At 44.3% G+C, this 20305-nt stretch overlaps 1 protein-coding gene across 1 annotated transcript in view; it reads left to right on the top strand.

The window, feature by feature from the left end:
- Positions 1-20305, top strand: part of dennd1a (DENN/MADD domain containing 1A) — a 132931-nt gene that overhangs the window by 75424 nt on the left and 37202 nt on the right. The window contains exons 11-13 of the mRNA XM_070439563.1: positions 6055-6100; positions 6248-6349; positions 16663-16788. Coding sequence (XP_070295664.1) covers positions 6055-6100; positions 6248-6349; positions 16663-16788 — 274 coding nt within the window. The remainder of the gene's footprint in view (positions 1-6054; positions 6101-6247; positions 6350-16662; positions 16789-20305) is intronic.

Genomic DNA, 20305 nt, shown 5'->3' with positions numbered 1-20305 from the left:
TGTAAGTCACTTTGGATAAAACCATCTGTTAAATGGCATATACATAAAAAAATATATATATATTACGCGCTTGTCTCCAACTCCAAGCGCGTCACATTGTAACTCCAAGGTGTGGGACAGGACTTGGAAGAGTTTTCCCCCTATCCGTTGGTTCAGGGTCAGGTAGTTATTTATCCTTCTATGGTTAAGATTAGGAGCTGGGCTTCCTTTAACATATCAGTGAATGTGGGGAGACGTGTATTCCTTTAACATATCAGTGAATATGGGGAGACGTCTATTCCTTTAACATATCAGTGAATATGGGGAGACGTGTATTCCTTTAACATATCAGTGAATATGGGGAGACGTGTATTCCTTTAACATATCAGTGAATATGGGGAGACGTCTATTCCTTTAACATATCAGTCAAATAAAATCTTATCAAATTTTATTTGTCATATACACATGGTGAGCAGATGTTAATGCGAGTATAGCGAAATGCTTGTGCTTCTGCTTCTGACAGTGCAGTAATACTTAGACATAATACAACAAGCATATAAGCAGACTTCCCCAGATAGACTATTAAAGTCGGTTAGGACATCTGCTGTGTGCATGACACAAGTAATTTTTCCAACAATTGTTTGCATACAGATTATTTCACTTATAATTCACTGTATCGCAATTCCAGTGGGAAGAAGTTTACATACACTAAGTTGACTGTGCCTTTAACAGCTTGGACATTTTTTACCAGCATTAAATAGGAATTGTGAAAAACGGAATTTAAATGTACAGTTGAAGTCAGAAGTTTACATACACCTTAGGCAAATACATTTAAACTCAGTTTTTCACAATTCCTGACATTTAATCCTAGTAAAAATTCCCTGTCTTAGTCAGTTAGGATCACCACTTTATTTTAAGAATGTGAAATGTCAGAATAATAGTAGAGAGAGTGATTTATTTCAGCTTATTATTTTTTATCACATTCCCAGTGGGTCAGAAGTTTACATGACTCAATTAGTGTTGGTAGCATTGCCTTTAAATTGTTTAACTTGGTCAAACATTCGGGTAGCCTTCCACAAGCTTCCACAATAAGTTGGGTGAATTTTGGCACATTCCTCCTGACAGTGCTGGTGTAACTGAGTGAGGTTTGTTAGGCTCCTTGCTGGCAGTGTTTTTGTTTTGGCCACACATTTTCTAATGGGATTGAGGTCAGGGCTTTGTGATGGCCACTCCAATATATTTTGTTGTCGCTTAGCATGATTTGAACTCTTGGAGTGTGCTTGGGGTCATTGCCATTTGGAAGACCCATTTGCGACCAAGCTTTAACTTCCTGACTGAGTTTGATGTTGCTTCAAAGATATCCACATAATTTTCATTCCTATGATGAACTATTTTGTGAAGTGCACCAGTCCCTCCTGCAGCAAAGCACCCCACAACATGATGCTGCCACCCCCGCGTCTTCACGGTTGTATGGTGTTCTTCGGCTTGCAAGCCTCTCTTTTTAACACATAGGATCGAGTCATTATGGCCAAACGTTCCCTTTTTGTTTCCTCAGACCAAAGGAAATTTCTTCCAAAAAGTATATTGTCCATGGCAGTTGCAAACTGTAGTCTGGCTTTTTATGGTGGTTTGGAGCAGTGGCTCTTCCTTGCTAAGCGGCCTTTCAGGTTATTGTGATTTAGGACTCGTTTTACTGTGGTATAGATTCTTTGTACCTGTTTCCTCCAGCATCTTCACAAGGTCCTTTGCTGTTGTTCTGGGATTGATTGCACTTTTTCGCACCAAAGTACGTTCATCTCTAGGAGACAGAACGTGTCTCCTTTGAGCGGTATGACGGCTACGTGGTCCCATGGTGTTTATACTTGCGTATTATTGTTTGTACAGATGAAGATGGTACCTTCAAGGTATTTGGCAATTGCTCCAAGGATGAACAAGATGATAGGAGGTCAACTTTTTTTCTGAGGTTTGGTGTCTGCTGATTTTCTTTTGTTTATCCCATGATGTCAAGCAAAGAGGCACTGGGTTTGAAGGTAGGCCTTGAAAAACATCCACAGGTAGACCTCCAATTGACTCAAATGATGTCAATTAGCCATTTCAGAAGCTTCTACAACCATTGACATAAGACGATCTTCATATAGAGATATATTGTACCCAGCTATTTCAGTTAGGCACGTCAAATCTTGTAGTGTATGTAAACTTCTGACCCACTGGAATTGTGATACAGTGAAATAATCTGTCTGTAAACAATTGTTGGAAAAATTACTTGTGTCATGCACAAAGTAGATGTCCTAACCGACTTGCCAAAACTATAGTTTGTTAAAAAGAAATTTGTGGGGTGGTTGAAAAACGAGTTTTAATGACTCCAACCTAAGTGTATGTAAACTTCTGACTTCAACTGTATGTTTGGAATATTTATTTCTCTCACAGAATAGAATAGGTCTACTTTTGTACTATGGGGGATAATATATTGACATAGGCTAGTGCTTTTGCTGTTCGTTAGGCCTACTCATCTTGTTGGCTGACGAAAAGTAAATGTTGGACAGTTCTTCCAATATCGTCAAAATGCGCCTCAGAATTGGATAAGGATGCACGCAATTGCGTCCCCGACGTGTCTGTCTTCACTTGTAGCCTTTGAGAAAGACCCGATCATGTGATGGAGAGCCATGTGAGTGAGAGGTGATTCAGCCCTGCGCAGCACTCCGGGAGAAGGGCACAACGCAGCACTCAGGGAGAAGGGCGCAACGCAGCACTCAGGGAGAAGGGCACAACGCAGCACTCCGGGAGAAGGGCACAACGCAGCACTCCGGGAGAAGGGCACAACGCAGCACTCAGGGAGAAGGGCACAACGCAGCACTCAGGGAGAAGGGCGGCAACGCAGCACTCCGGGCCAGGGCGCAACGCAGCACTCCGGGCAAGGGCCAACGCAGCACTCGGGCCAAGGGCACAACGCAGGCACTCAGGGAGAAGGGCACAACGCAGCACTCAGGGAGAAGGGCACAACGCAGCACTCGGGAGAAGGGCACAACGCAGCACTCGGCCAAGGGCACAACGCAGCACTCCGGGCCAAGGCACAACGCAGCACTCCGGGCCAAGGGCACAACGCAGCACTCCGGGCCAAGGGCACAACGCGCACTCCGGGCCAAGGCACAAGCAGCACTGCCGGGCAGGGCACAACGCAGCACTCCGGAGCAAGGGCACAACGCAGCACTCCGGGAGAAGGGCAAAACGCAGCACTCCGGGAGAAGGGCAGCAACGCAGCATCCGGAGAAGGGCAACAACGCAGCACTCCGGGCCAAGGGCACAACGCAGCACTCCGGGCCAAGGGCACAACGCAGCACTCCGGGCCAAGGGCACAACGCAGCACTCCAGGCCAAGGGCACAACGCAGCACTCCGGGCCAAGGGCACAACGCAGCACTCCGGGCCAAGGGCCTGCATTACAGCCACACAAAAGGGATGCAGCCGTGAAATTCGAGACATTATCAAGTGCTTGTCAAATTGTGAATGAAAGACTGATGAAGTGTGTACAGCCTGCGCAAAAAAAACAAAAAACAAAGCAGAGATCATGCCTTTCAAGCAACTTTTTTCAAATCATCATTAGAGTCACATCATGCAGCCTTACAAAGTATTAAAAATCAAAACATATAGCCCAACGTTTGTAGAACAAATAAAGTTACATTAATAACTCTAAATTAAGCATATAGTAGTACCTATTTATTTTTAACCGCTCAACACAGAATAGCCGCATGTGCGCACTCCCTCAAATCATTTGGAGAGCATATCCTTTCTATTTTATTCAGCTTTGTTCAATTGTATTCTTCAAACTATAAAACAATATAAAATAATGCCACGGAATTTTAAGCCAATCTTGTCTACTAAATTAATTAGTGTAGCCACAGCTGTATGGCATAGCCAGATCAGGACCTAACATAAGGACAAGTCAAAGTATGCTATTCTGTTCTTCTGAAATAGACTACATTTTATTCATATCATGCTTCTTTAGACCTGTCTAAAATAAGTATATTTGTGAAGGTGTAGGCTGTATTACATGGATTTATTAGACTTTTTAAAATGTAGATGTTCCAAAGGTCTGCACGTGTGCAAGCCAGGAGATGCTAAATGTGTTTATGTTCATTAACGGTCAATTACCATGAGACCAACAGTTATTTGCTTGACAATTACTGGCTGACGTAATTTCGTGACTGCCACAGCCCTAGTTTTAACCGAGGACAGACGATTTTTACGCACTACACGCTTCAGCACTTGGCAGTCCCGTTCTGTGGGCTTGTATGGCCTACCACTTTGCGACTGAGCCATTTCTTCTCTATGATGTTTCCGGTGCCGCTCTAGCAGGGCAGAAATTTTGCAAACTGACTTGTTGGAAAGGTGGCATCCTATGACGGTGCCACATTGAAAGTCACTGAGCTCATTAGTGAGGCCATTCTACTGCCAATGTTTGTCTGGAGATTGCATGGCTGTGTGTTCGATTTTATACACCTGTCAGCAACGAGTGTGGCTGAAATAGCAGAATCCACTAGTTTGAAGAGGTGTCCACATACTTTTGTATATATTTTGTACACACTCATTAAGTATTGAAAAGGATGGAGAGAGAGCTGAGGAATAATATAATTGAGTCTAGGAATGTCTTTAATTGAGGGTCACAGACCCACAGACATTTTATGAATGACTGACCCCAGTTAATACCATTGGCTTCATTAAAATCATACACCAATGACGAGCTGCCATTTTAAGTGGCATTTACGTAAACGAAGACTGTATGTTTGGGAAAGGGAAATAAGGAACAACAGCTGATTTTCTCTCTCGTGGTAACCTGACAGTGTTAATTAATGGGGTTGTTCACGACAGGGTGGGGGGGGAAGAGGTGCAATAAGATAATTATTGCTCTGTTTTTTTTTCTTTCTCCATCTTTTCCTTCTCTCAAATATTGCTAATCGTTCCTATATACTCCCCCATCAACTGAGGGTAAACCAAGAGAAAGGCTCTTTGTAATGAGAACCTAAAAAAGATGGTTGCCGAGAGCTAATTCGACATCAGCTTTTGAGAAGATGGCGCTTCCAGCTTAGGAAGCTAACCCCTCGGCTTAACTTGGCCTTAGCGGCTCAAACTCGACGCAAGGGCTACATTTCACTTCCCCCGTTTTTCACAGCTCACAATAAATAATTGGCTGTGTGGACGATTACCGTCATCCAAAAACATCCAATCGGATATTTATTTAATTTTTTATTTATATTCTGGTTTTGTTATGCTTTCCACTACTTTTTGATCCCTTGAGTTGTTGTGGCTTTTTCTCCGCTTGCCGCTGTATTTTAATTGAATGTCACGCTAGGCTGAGGAGATGGAGACATGGAGAAGAGCACAGTTAATTAAGTGTTTTCGGGTCCGTCTTCATCACCCCCTCTCAGGCTGACAGGTTTCTCACATCCCTCCTTCTCCCTCCCTCCCTTTCTCCCTCCCTTTCTCTCTCCCTCCCTTTCTCGTTTTATCCTTCAGACCATTACCCAATCAGCCATATCTCTTCAATGGTGGTGTCTTAGTGTCTGAGGGTCCCTTGTCTAGCCCCACAGGTCCAACCCTCTGGTGTACACACCACAAACATACGCACACACGCGCGCACACACACACACACATGGAGACACACACAAACACTCCAGTATGCTGGGAAAGTAAAACGTTTTTAATCCCCACTACTTCTTGTCTCACTGTGGTAACATTTCAATGGACTCTATTTCGTAGCCATAAACTGTGAAAAAAAACAGAGTAGAACCGTATGGAAGGTTGACAATGAAGGAATACGACAACAATAAAATGTTTTGGTTTTCTTGCAATGTCAAAGTGTTGCCCTGAATGTGCATGTGTACAAAGTGTACAAAATCGGTTCGATGTGCGTCACAATGATCATGATAAAAGAACAAAGTACTCAAGTCTCTGTTTGTTTCCCATTACTCTGCTAATGTGGTTGATATATGACTCTTTGGTGGTTTTGGCTGAGATCATGCAGTGTTTAAACACTTTTGTCTCACAATCATGGTTATTTATTATGTGTTCGTGTTTTGCAGTGCGCCCATGCCCTACCTCATTGGAGTACATTCCAGCCTAATGGAGGTAAGTTCCTCACCACAGACCGTTTATAAACCCAACTCATAAGAGAGAGAGTGTGTGTCTACCTGACTGCCTGCGTGTGTGTGTGTACATGTGTCTCATGTTTGTGTGGAAGTGTAAAGTCCTCTCTCCGTGTCTCTCTCCCTGCAGAAGGTGAAGGGGATGGCCCTGGATGACGTAGTAGTCCTCAACGTAGACACCAACACCCTAGAAACACCCTTTGACGACCTCCAAAGCCTGCCCAACGACGTGGTGAGACACAAACACAGACATTTATAGACACTACATATCCCAATTCTCACGAGTGATACATTCCCTCTACTGCAGGGATGGACAACATTGATGGGGGTGGGGCCCACAACCAAATTTTGAAATTGCGCCTTGTGTATTCTACTATTTTTAAGTTGAGACCCTGAGTTCCCCCCCCAAAAAAATAATAATATAAATATATATTTTTTTAAATGTACAAAACATTCTTTAGCCTCCCCTGTGCTTACTACCAGTTGAGTAAAGGACCAGAAAACATTGACTCAAAGGGAAGCTCCAAATGGTAAATATTGTTATATCACTCAAAAATAAATAATATGGATTATTATAGGATTATTATACAGTACCTATTCATTCCAGGGTTTTTCTTTATTTTTAACATTTTCTACATTGTAGAATAATAGTGAAGACATCAAAACTATGAAATAACACATATGGAATCATGTAGTAACCAAAAAAGTATATTTTATATTTGAGATTCTTAAAAGTAGCCACCCTTTGCCTTGATGACAGCTTTGCACACTCTTGGCATTCTCTCAACCAGCTTCACCTGGAATGCTTTTTCAACAGTCTTGAAGGAGTTCCCATGTATGCTGAGTGCTTGTTTGCTGCTTTTCCTTCACTCTGCGGTCCAACTCATCCCAAACAATCTCAATTGGATTGAGGTTGGGCGATTGTGCAGGCCACGTCATCTGATGCAGCACTCCATCACTCTCCTTCTTGGTCAAATTGCCCTTACACAGCCTGGAGGTGTGTTGGGTCATTGTCCTGTTGAAAAACAAGTGATAGTCCCACTAAGCGCAAACCAGATGGGTTGGTGTATCAGTGCAGAATGCTGTGGTAGCCAGGCTGTTTAAGTATGCCTAGAATTCTAAATAAATCACTGACAGTGTCACCAACAAAGCACCCCCACACCATCACATCTCCTCCTCCATACTTCACGAAGGGAACCACACATGCGGAGATCATCCGTTCAACTACTCTGCATCTCAGAAAGACACGGCGGTTTCAACCAAAAAATCTCAAATTGGGACTTATCAGACCAAAGGACAGATTTCCACCGGTCTAATGTCCATTGCTTGTGTTTCTTGTCCCAAGCAAGTCTCTTCTTATTATTGGTGTCCTTTAGTAGTGGTTTCTTTGCCGCAATTCAACCATGAAGGCCTGATTCATGCAGTCTCTGAACAATTGATGTTGAGATGTGTCTTGAACTCTGTGAAGCATTTATTTGGGCTGCAATTTTTGAGGCTGGTAACTCTAATGAACTCATCCTCTGCAGCAGAGGTAACTGTGGATCTGTCTTTCCTGTGGCGGTCCTCATGAGAGCCAGTTTCATCATAGCGCTTGATGCTTTTTGCGACTGCACTTGAAGAAACTTTAAAAGTTCTTGAAATTTTCCGCATTGACTGACCTTCATGTCTTAAAGTAATGATGGACTTTTGTTTTTCTTTGATTATTTGAGCCTTTCTTGCCAAATATTGCTATCTTCTGTATACCACCCCTACCTTGTCACAACACAACTGATTGGCTCAAACGCATTAAGAAGGAAAGAAATTCCACAAGTTAACTTTTAACAAGACACACCCGTTCATTTAAATGAATTCCAGGTGACTACCTCATATAAAAAAAAAAAAGTATCATATTTAACCTTTAACTAGGCAAGTCAGTTAAGAAAAATGTGTTATTTACAATGACGGCCTACCCCGGCCAAACCCTAACCCGGGCGACACTGACCTAATTGTGCGCCACCCTATGGGACTCCCAATCACGGCCGGTTGTGATACAGCCTAGAATCGAACCATGGTCTGTAGGGACGCCTCTAGCACTGAGATGCAGTGCCTTAGACCACTGCTCACTCAGGAGCCCAAATGCTGGTTGAGAGAATGCCAAGGGTGTTCAAAGCTGTGGCTACTGTGAAGAATCTCAAATATAACATTTTTTTGGTTGTTTAACACTTTTTTGGTTACTACATGATTCTATGTGTTATTTCATAGTTTTGATGTTTTCACTATTATGCTACAATGTATAAAATTGTAAAATGTAAGAAAAACCCTGGAATGAGTAGGTGTGTCCAAACTTTTGACCGGTACTGTATATGTATACTGTATGTATACTGAACAATTGAAATGAATTAATTAGGCACTAATCTATGGATTGTACATGACAGGGAATGGAGAGATGCATCTGTTGGTCACAGATACCTTTAAAAAATATCGGCCTCAGGATTTTGTCACGGTTTCTCTGTGCATTCAAATTGCCATCGATAAAGTTTTTTTTGGGGGGGGGGGATTCATTCACTTGGCCTACTGTATATCGAAGTATTGCTTTTAGTAGTCATAACACACCTTGCACAACTCTATGGTCCACTAAACCTTCACATTTCCTGATACATCTATGGCAGGGATCATCAACTAGATTCAGCCGCGGGTCCATTTTCTTCTTGAGCAGATGGTCAGGGGGCTGACCATAATTACTAATCATTTGTAGACTGCAAATTGACCACAAGAAGCCCAAACATATATATTGTTTGACTAAAACATAATCATTTCAAACCTTGCTTACATTTGTATACGATCACGTGTCTCTCTATTATGCGTGGGAATACTTGGGAACAGATTTCTTAAATTAATATAGCTGATTTCCTGGTGTTTTTAGTCTTTTATGTCCAACAATGAAAATTCCACAAATTAAAAAAATATATACAGTGCATTTGGAAAGTATTCAAATGCCTTGACTTTTCCCACATTTTGTTGAGTTACAGCCTTATTCTAAAATGGATTCTAAAAAGTATTTTTTTTCTTCTCATCAATCTACACGTAATACCCCATAATGACAAAGCAAAAACAGGTTTCTAGAAATGTTTGCAAAATTATATAAAAAAAAAAAAAATGAAATATTACATTTACATAAGTATTCAGGTCAAATTCGGCACACGGGCCGCCGGTTGGGGAACCCTGATCTATGGTTTATTGAAACAGCCAGGCATTTTATAATTAACAGTACAAGATCAAAGGAAATCCCAGCGTCTTTTATGGTTGACTACTGAATGCTACACGTTTCCACCACAACTGAACTGAGCTCAACAATGGTAGTCTCATCCTCTCAAGAGGGCTAGCCACGGTCTTTGAAATATCCATTTAGACTTCCAATGCCGACCAAAACGTAAACACGCCCAATTATACAGACTTGTTGGTATTCATGCTTTTACTATAAATATTAATATTTTGTATCTTTCTTACATTTTTGTCCTCTCAAAAGCTGTCATGTTTTCGTCTAATTTAAGCTGTTCGTTGTTTGCTGTTGTTGTTGGCCTTAATTACAACATGAGTCATGCTGTTGGGTCAGAGATGCTGTGTGTTTACACTGATGATCTGGGGTCCTCGCATCCACGCCACCTGCCTATGAAGTGCCCTCCTAATTGCCTGATCAAAAGGCTCGTAGCGCGGTGCTAAGTGACCAGGGGAGAAAGAGCAACCTGCCTTTCTCCTTTTGATCGCAGCCAAATACCAGCCCTGGCTCATGTTGGGCAGCCATTATATTTGTTGTCTGTCTACCTGTGTGTGTTTGTTTTTCATTAGCATTCAGTATTTTAGCGTGTGCTCATTTTAGCGTCATAAGTGGGTGAAATATATTCATAAACTGTCATTAGAAAGAAGAGTGACACAGAGCAGCTGGTTGCTTTGAAGTCTGCAGCCACAATGTCTGTGTATGATTCGTGTTGTGTGTGTGATTCATGCATAGTCACGCTTACATGTATGTGTCTAAACGGGCGTCTGCATGCTTACATTAATGCATGGAGGTGTGTACATCAAGGCTCTCCAACCCTGTTCCTGGCGAGATCCAACCCTGTTCCTGGCGAGAACCTACAGGAGAGTTTCTCTCCAGGAACAGGGTTGGAGTTAAAACCTACAGGAGGGTAGCTCTTCAGGAACAGGGTTGGAGTTCAAACCTACAGGGGGGTAGCTCTCCAGGAACAGGGTTGGAGTTCAAACCTACAGGAGAGTTTCTCTCCAGGAACAGGGTTGGAGTTAAAACCTACAGGAGGGTAGCTCTCCAGGAACGGGTTGGAGGTTAAAACTCTACAGGAGGGTACTCTCCAGGAACAGGTTTGAGTTCAAACCTACAGGAGGGTAGCTCTCCAGGAACAGGGTGTAGAGTTCAAACCTACAGGAGGGTAGCTCTCCAGGAACAGGGTTGAGTTCAACCTACCAGAGGGTAGCTCTCCAGGAACAGGTTTAAGTTCAAACCTACAGGAGGTATCGTCCAGGAACAGGGTTGGAGTTCAAACCTACAGGACGGTATCTCTCGCGGAACAGGGTTGGAGTTCAAACTACAGGAGGGTCTTCTCTCAGAACAGGGTTGGAGTTAAAACTACAGTAGGGTAGCTTTCCAGGAACAGGTTTGAAGTTCAAACTACAGGAGGGTAGCTCTCCAGGAACAGGGTTGGAGTTAAAACCTACAGGAGGGTAGCTCTCCAGGAACAGGTTTGAAGTTCAAACCACAGGAGGGTAGCTCTCCAGGAACAGGGTTAGGTTCAAACCTACAGGAGGGTAGCTCTCCAGGAACAGGGTTGGAGTTCAAACCTACAGGAGGGTAGCTCTCCAGGAACAGGGTTGGAGTTCAAACCTACAGGATAGTTTCTCTCCAGGAACAGGGTTGGAGTTAAAACCTACAGGAGGGTAGCTCTCCAGGAACAGGGTTAACGTTAAAACCTACAGGAGGGTAGCTTCTCCAGGAACAGGGTTGGAGTTAAACCTACAGGAGGTAGCTCTCAGGACAGGTTTGAGTTCAACCTACAGGAGGGTAGCTCTCCAGGAACAGGGTTAGAGTTCAAACCTACAGGAGGGTAGCTCTCCAGGAACAGGGTTGGAGTTCAAACCTACAGGAGGGTAGCTCTCCAGGAACAGGGTTAGAGTTCAACCTACAGGACGGTATCTTCTCCAGGAACAGGGTTGGAGTTCAAACCTACAGGAGGGTTTCTCTCCAGGAACAGGGTTGGAGTTAAAACCTACAGCAGGGTAGCTCTCCAGGAACAGGGTTGGAGTTCAAACCTACAGGAGAGTTTCTCTCCAGGAACAGGGTTGGAGTTAAAACCTACAGGAGGGTAGCTTTCCAGGAACAGGGTTGACGTTAACCTACAGGAGGGTGCTCTCCAGGAACAGGGTTGGAGTTAAAACCTACAGTAGGGTAGCTCTCCAGGAACAGGTTTGAAGTTCAAACCTACAGGAGGGTAGCTCTCCAGGAACAGGGTAGAGTTCAAACCTACAGGAGGGTCTCTCCAGGAACAGGGTTGGAGTTCAAACCTACAGGAGGGTAGCTCTCCAGGAACAGGGTTAGAGTTCAAACTCCAGGACGGTATCTCTCCAGGAACAGGGTTGGAGTTCAAACCTACAGGAGGGTTTCTCTCCAGGAACAGGGTTGGAGTTAAAACCTACAGCAGGGTAGCTCTCCAGGAACAGGGTTGGAGTTCAAATCTACAGGAGAGTTTCTCTCCAGGAACAGGGTTGGAGTTAAAACCTACAGGAGGGTAGCTCTCCAGGAACAGGGTTGACGTTAAAACTACAGGAGGGTAGCTCTCCAGGAACAGGGTTGGAGTTAAAACCTACAGTAGGGTAGCTCTCCAGGAACAGGTTTGAAGTTCAAACCTACAGGAGGGTAGCTCTCAGGAACGGGTTGGAGTTAAAACCTACAGGAGGGTAGCTCTCCAGGAACAGGTTTGAAGTTCAAACCTAAGGAGGTAGCTCTCCAGGAACAGGGTTAGAGTTCAAACCTACAGGAGGGTAGCTCTCCAGGACAGGGTTGGAGTTCACCTACAGGAGGGTAGCTTCTCAGGAACAGGGTTGGAGTTCAAACCTACAGGATAGTTTCTCTCCAGGAACAGGGTTGGAGTTAAAACTACAGGAGGGTAGCTCTCCAGGAACAGGGTTGACGTTAAACCTACAGGAGGGTAGCTCTCCAGGAACAGGGTTGGAGTTAAAACCTACAGGAGGGTAGCTCTCCAGGACAGGTTTGAAGTTCAAACCTACAGGAGGGTAGCTCTCCAGGAACAGGGTTAGAGTTCAAACCTACAGGAGGGTAGCTCTCCAGGAACAGGTTTTGGAGTTCAAACCTACAGGAGGGTAGCTCTCCAGGAACAGGGTTAGAGTTCAAACCTACAGGACGGTATTCTCTCAGGAACAGGGTTGGAGTTCAAACCTACAGGAGGGTTTCTCTCCAGGAACAGGGTTGGAGTTAAAACCTACAGCAGGGTAGCTCTCCAGGAACAGGGTTGGAGTTCAAACCTACAGGAGAGTTTCTCTCCAGGAACAGGGTTGGAGTTAAAACCTACAGGAGGTAGCTCTCAGGAACAGGTTGACGTTAAAACCTACAGGAGGGTAGTCTCCAGGACAGGGTTGGAGTTAAAACCTACAGGAGGGTAGTCTCCAGGAACAGGTTTGAAGTTCAAACCTACAGGAGGGTAGCTCTCCAGGAACAGGGTTAGAGTTCAAACCTACAGGAGGGTAGCTCTCCAGGAACAGGGTTGGAGTTCAAACCTACAGGAGGGTAGCTCTCCGAGGACAGGGTTGGAGTTAAAACCATACAGCAGGGTAGCTCTCCAGGAACAGGGTTGGAGTTAAAACCTACAGCAGGGTAGCTCTCCAGGAACAGGGTTGGAGTTAAAACCTACAGGAGGGTATCTCTCCAGGAACAGGGTTGGAGAGCCCTGCTGTACAGTATGTGTGTGACTCCTTTACTAAGCCAGATGATGACATACAGTGCCCTCATCAATCTACTCACAATACCCCATAATGACGAAGCAAAAGCAGGTTTTTAGAATATTTTATTTTATTTACATTTACATAAGTATTCAGACCCTTTATTCAGTACTTTGTTGAAGCACCTTTGGCAGCGATTACAACCTTGAGTCTACTTGGGTATGACGCTACAAGCTTGGCACACCTGTATTTGAGAGTTTCTCCCATTCTTCTCTGCAGATCCTCTCAAGCTCTGTCAGATTGGATGGGGAGAGTTGCTGCACTGCTATTTTCAGGTCTCTCCAGAGATGTTCGATCAGGTTCAAGTCGATCGGGTTCAAGTCCGGGCTCTGGCTGGGCCACTCAAGGACATTTAGAGACTGTCCCGAAGACACTCCTGCGTTGTCTTGGCTTTGTGCTTAGGGTCATTGTCCTGTTGGAAGATGAACCTTCGCCCCAGTCAGGTCCTGCGCGCTCTGGAGAAGGTTTTAATCAAGGATCTCTCCATCCATCTTTCCCTCTATCCTGACTAGTGTCCCAGTCCCTGGGAAAAACATCCCCACTGAAAAACCTCCCCACAGCATGATCCTGCCACCACCATGCTTCAACGTAGGGATGGTGTCAGGTTTCCTCCAGATGTGACGCTTGGCATTCAGGCCAAAGAGTTAATTCTTGGTTTCATCACACCAGAGAATCTTGTTTCTTATGGTCTGAGTCTTTAGGTGCCTTTTGGCAAATTCCAAGCAGCCTGTCATGTGCCTATTACTGAGGAGTGGCTTCCGTCTGGCCACTCTACCAGAAAGGTCCGATTGGTGGAGTGCTGTAGAGATGGATGTCCTTCCAGAAGGTTCTCCCATCTCCACAGATGAATTCTGGAGCTCTGTCAGAGTGACCATCGAGTTCTTGGTCACCTCCCTGACCAAGGCCCTTCTCCCCCGCTTGTTCAGTTTGGCCGGGCGGCCAGCTCTAGGAAGAGTCTTGGTGTTTACAAACTTCTTCCATTTAAGAATGATGGAGGCCACTGTGTTCTTAAGGACCTTGGTGCCCTTCCCTAGATCTGTGCCTGGACACAATCCTGTCTCCGAGCTCAATGGACAATTCCTTCGACCTCATGGCCTGGTGTTTGCTCTGACATGCAATGTTATCTGTGGAACCTTATATAGACAGGTGTGTTCCTTTCCAAATCATGTCCAATCAATTGAATTTACTACAGGTGGACTCCAATCAAGTTTTAGAAACATCTTAAGGATGATCAAAGGAAACAGAATGCATTTGAGCTCAATTTCGAGTCTCATGGCAAAGGGTCTGAATACTTATGTAAATAAGGTATTTCTGTTTTTCATTTTTAGTACATTTGCTGAAATTTCTAAAAACCCTTTTTTTGCCTTATCATTATGGGCTATTGTGTAGATTGATGAGAGGAAAAAACAATTGAATCCATTTTAGAATAAGACTGAAATGTAACATAATGTGGAAAAAGTCTGAATACTTTCCGAATGCACTGTATGTGTGATGCTAGCCACTGATCTCTCTTTGTCTCCTGTCAGATGTCCAGTTCTTATAACATTTAAATGGGACAGATCCTAATTGAATTACTCATTTTAAGGTTGACTCAGCACATATTAAAGTGTGTCTCTGGCAGTATCACTGGGGAACATCATAGGGCACCCATAAATCCCCCCGCTCCCAGGAACGGCGTAAAGCTTTAAGAGACTTCCGTCCTGTCATTACACACTTATTCACGTCTCTTTTTTATTAAATTTTTTATTTTTATCACAAGGTTGTAATTCTTGATTTTTATTGGGTTTTGATGTCTTTTCATTTGTTTCTGTAAATGTGTTTTGAGAGGGGGAGATTATCAAGAGAGTGTGTGTGAGAGAGTGTTTGTATGTGTGTCTGTTCTGGACAGGTAATGGAAGTATTAAGGAGGCATTAGGAGGAAGTGGAGCTGCTGGTGTTACTGAGTTGGAGGAAGCAAGCAAAGCTCTCATGTCATTATACCATCAGATCAAAGACATGTGCAATGACTCAGTACAGTAGGATCAAGGTCCTGATATGCAGCTGATTAGTTACAGCCTACCACACAAGCCCAACTCACCTGACCAAGTGTGTTGAGCTGGAACAAAAGCACACCCACTAGCTGTCCAGGAAGAGAGATGGCCACCTCTGGTGGTGATGTAGGAAGTGTAGTTGGTGACGTAGGAAGTGTAGTTGGTGACGTATTAAGTGTAGTTGGTGACGTATTAAGTGTAGTTGGTGACGTATTAAGTGTAGTTGGTGATGTATTAAGTGTAGTTATTGAGGTAGGAAGTGTAGTTGGTGACATAGGGCGTGTAGTTGGTGAAAAGGGGACCACATTACGAGAATGTAGCATGGTGTTTTCCAGGGCTCTTTGTCTTTGTCCCATTACTCTTTCCTTAAACATGAAGTATGACAGTTTATTGTGCGTGATGTTCTACCTGAATGTAAAAATCCAAAGTCCCTCCTGGACACACTGATTAACGTGAGCTTTACAATCTGCATTTCAAAACCACTATTTTCAATTACCTCCAAACAAATGAGACAGGAAAATACAGCAACATTTAATTTGCATGTCTCATCTGCCTCCGCTGTTGAAGAAAACAAACCCAGGTTAGGTCATGGCAAATCAAACCCAGGTCATGGCAAATCAAACCCAGGTCATGGCAAATCAAACCCAGGTCATAACAAATCAAACCCAGGTCATGGCCAAATCAAACCCAGGTCATGGCAAATTCAAACCAGGTCATGGCAAATCAAACCCAGGTCATGGCAAATCAAACCCAGGTCATGGCAAATCAAACCCAGGTCATGGCAAATCAAACCCAGGTCATGGCAAATGGCAGAAAAAATCTGTGTTCTTTACTACGGTTATTTTTCTGGTCAAGTTTTCTGCTTTGGTTGGAGGCATAACTTTTGCTAGCAATGTAACCGAACATCTTTAATAACCGGGGGAGCTCACCGTGGGAGAGAAGCGGCGGGGTAAGAGAGAGAGAAGACAGAAGGAGAAAGGATTACTTCAGCCCTGTGCGCTCTCTCCCGGCTAGCGCATTAGCCTAAACGGCCGTCTCATGGAGTGTATTCATGTAGAATAACGCTGTTGTTGACTCGCGGGCCGCTTTTCCAGCAGTGTGGTGCCTATGGATGCAAGCAAGGGAGAAGGGAGAGAGGGCGGCTGTAGCCTGGGGAAGGGCGGATTAAAGGAGGGCCTGGATCAGACACTTCCTGAGGGATAGGAGGCCTGGGGGGAGAGAGAGTCTTTCAGTCCATTTCTGGGGGAAGAAGAGGAATGAAGGGAGGGACGAGTGATGAGATGTTTGGAGAAAAGCAGAAAGGAATGGATGGGTAAATGGAGAGAGCGATAAATAAAGACACTGGTAAGGTGAAAGAGATGGACGAAGGCAGAGAGTGGGGGGAAATATTTTGGGGGATGGATGGATGAAAAAATGACCTATGAATGCACCTATGACTATCAATGATGCAGTCCTTATGTAGACTCCATAAACAATAATAAGGTAACTGTTTGTTGTTGTTGTTTTCCCCCAGGTGTCATCCTTAAAGAATCGCCTGAAGAAGGTTTCCACGACGACGGGAGATGGCGTGGCCCGAGCTTTCCTCAAGACACAGGCCGCTCTCTTCGGCTGCTACAGGAACGCGCTGCAGATCCAACCGGTGAGCCAGACTGAGGGAGAACGAGAGAGGGAAGAGGGGAAGGAGGGAGGGAAGGTTTACAGTTAGTAGTGAGCGAGAGAAAGAGAGAGAGTGACACACACACAGACACGGAGCGAGCTGTCTTTCTTTCCTGGCAGCTCCTCTATATCACCATGGTAATGGTATATGATGACAGGGTTGTATCTGACTGTGTGTTTGAATGGGAACAGCCAGCCAGCGCTCGGTCTACTCTGTACCTGCATCAACACTAGGCATGGTTGTGCCGGACCACTAATTATTCTACTATTCCGCCATATGTCGTCAAACAAGTCTGATCCTCGCGTCGCCCAGCCCAATGCGTCTATTTTAAAATCATCTCTCCCGGACATTTACATATTTTAGACGGGGGCAATATGAATAAAACAAATAGAGGTGTCAATCAAGGACTTCCGCGCGCTAGGACGGCAGGGTGTGTGTCTGTGTGCGTGCGTGTGTCTCTGTGTGTGTGTCTGCCCACTGTGTGAATAATAGCATTAGCGATGCAGATCCCCATATCCCCCCAGTGTATAGAGGGGGGTCTGGAGGACAGAATAGCCCCCCTACGTGGGGTACCGGTCCACCCACTAGGGGAGACAGAAAGGGGACACACGTCCTAACAATGGCCCAGCTGGTGCCCCTGCACTACATATGGGGGAGCCAGCGCCTTCCTTCCACCTCCAAGCTGTCACTACGCTGTGGCTAACCCTAAACTCTAACCCCTAAAACCCTAACATGTACTATGGCTGAACCAAGGCCTCTTCTGCCTAGGAGACACTAGGAAGTTTTTATTGTGTGTGCTGTGGCCCATTCGGTGTCCGACATTTCTTGTGACCCACCATGTAGATGGTGTATTTCTAGTCAGGACCCAAAATGAATCCAATAAATGACCCAGGCCACCCACTGTCACCCACTGTCACGGATATCCTGCTGGTCATATCATGAAGCTGGTCAGAAAGGGATATAGCCCTGATATTGCTGAAGCTTTTTTTATTTTATTTTTATATTCTAGACCCAATCTTGGGAACTTTCTTGCTTTCTTACAGTCTTGTAACGATGTGCAATAGTTAAAGTACAGAAGAGAAAATAAATAAACATAAATATGGGTTGTATTTACAGTGGAGTTTGTTTTTCACTGGTTGTCCTTTTCTTGTGGCAACAGGTCACAAATCTTGCTGCTGTGATTGCACACTCACACTCTCTCTCTCTCTCTCTCTCTCTCTCTCTCTCTCTCTCTCTCTCTCTCTCTCTCTCTCTCTCTCTCTCTCTCTCTCTCTCTCTCCCTGCACCTCTTCTCTCTCTCCCTCTCTTTATCTATCTCTCTCTACCTCCCTCCCCCTCTCTCTCTCTCTGTCTCATACTCGGCGCTAGTTGTCATTAAGTCTGAACTGCAGAACCAATTAGTTTGATCCAGAGGGGATGTGATGTGCAGCAGCAGTATGGACAGTGGGGACGTGTGTGTGCGTGTGCGTGCGTGCGCACTCACTCTCTTATTTGGCAATGGACCTCTTAGCTATGCTTGGATACACATCATCAAGACAGGACAAGATACTGTACAAAAACACCCCAGACAGACACTCAACCATACAGAGACAAACACACACACACACACACACACACACACACACACACACACACTCTCACACACACACTCTCACACACACACACACACACACACACACACACACACACACACACACACACACACACACACACATGCACACTAGACAAGCAGAGCGGCCCAGAGAAACAAACACATTCTCACTAAGCGGATTGGGGCACTATGTCCAGTTGTGTCTTGTATGAGTTGTTGTGTGGTGTGTGTTGACCCACTTATTGCTTTCCCTGTGAGTTTACTCTGAGTGTGCAAAACCTTATGAACTCCTTCCTAATAATGATTTGCTTTGCCCATAGAACAGCCTCAATTCGTCAGGGCATGGACTCTACAAGGTGTCGAAGCGTTCCACAGGGATGCTGGCCCATGTTGACTCCAATGCTTGCCACAGTTGTGTCAAGTTGGCTGGATGTTCTTTGGGTGGTGGACCATTCTTGATACACACAGGAAACTGTTGAGCGTAAAAAACCAAGCAGTGTTGCAGTTCTTGACACACTCAAACCAGTGCACCTGGCACCTACTACCATACCATGTTCAAACGCACTTAAATATTTTGTCTTGCCCATTCACCCTCTGAATGTTACACATACACAATGTCTCAATTGTTTGAAGGCTTAAAAATGATTCTTTAACCTGTCTCCTCCCCTTCATCTACACTGATTGAAGTGGATTTAACAAATTACATCAATAAGGGATCATAGCTTTCACCTGGATTCACCTGGTCAGTCTATGTCATGGAAAGAGCAGGTGTTCCTAATGTTTTGTACAGTCAGTGTATTTGTGAGCTTTACAACATGTTCCAAACTGACGTTTCATACCGCTGGTTGACAAATCACTGTTAACTTCTCTAGGGTAGGGGGCAGCATTCGGAATTTTGGATGAAATGCATGCCCAAATTAAACTACCTGCTTCTCGGGCCCAGAAGATATGATATGCATATAACTGGTAGATTTGGATAGATATAAACACTCTAAAGTTTCCAAAACTGTTAAAATAGTGTCTGTGAGTATAACAGAACTGATTTGGCAGGCGAAAACCTGAGAAAAATCCATTCAGGAAGTAGTTATGTTTGTTGGTTTTGTAGTTTTCTATTCAATGCCATTACAGTATCCATTGACTTAGGACTCAAATTGCAGTTTCTATGCCTTCCACTAGATGTCAACAGTCTTTAGAAATTGTTTCAGGCTTGTAATTCTGAAAAATGAGGAAGTAAGAGCAGTCTGAATGAGTGGACCCTAAAGTGTCACAGAGCTTTTTCATGCGCGAGACCGAGAGTGCCTTTCTTGTTTACCTTTTAAATTGACGACGTTATTGTCCGACTGTGTGTTGAAATATTATCGATTATTTAGGCTAAAAACAACCTGAGGATTGAATATAAACATCGTTTGACATGTTTCTAGGGAATTTACGGATACAATTTGGATTTTTTGTCTTCCTGTTTTGACTACGTTTGAGCCTGTGGATTACTGAAGAAATTGCACGAACAAAACGGAGGTTTTTGGATATAAAGAGACTTTATCGAACAAAAGGAACATTTATTGAGTAAATGAATGTCTGCTGAGTGCAACCATATTCTAGTGCCAACTATCCCACCCATCAAAAATCCACACATTCACACATCACAACTCACACACACACACACACACGTTTCAGCCCAGGTAAAAGCTAAAAGCTGGATCCTTAACATGCCCTTATTATTCAAATGAGGGGTAACCTGCGTGCAACCATTTTGTCCATATTAACTGTGTGTGTGTGTTTGTGTGAGCAGTGTGTGTGAGTGTGAGTGTGTGTGCGTGCGAGAGACCACCTGGCCAGCAGACATTATCGTTAGAAGGGTTGCCTGCCGTCCTCTAATGGTTCTGTGGAGATCATATCATTACTGTAGAG

Source organism: Salvelinus sp. IW2-2015, linkage group LG4q.1:29, assembly GCF_002910315.2.
Source record: "Salvelinus sp. IW2-2015 linkage group LG4q.1:29, ASM291031v2, whole genome shotgun sequence".
Taxonomy (NCBI): Eukaryota; Metazoa; Chordata; class Actinopteri; order Salmoniformes; family Salmonidae; genus Salvelinus; species Salvelinus sp. IW2-2015.
The sequence above is the reverse complement of the archived record's forward strand: the minus strand, read 5'-3'. Positions and strand labels throughout refer to the sequence as shown.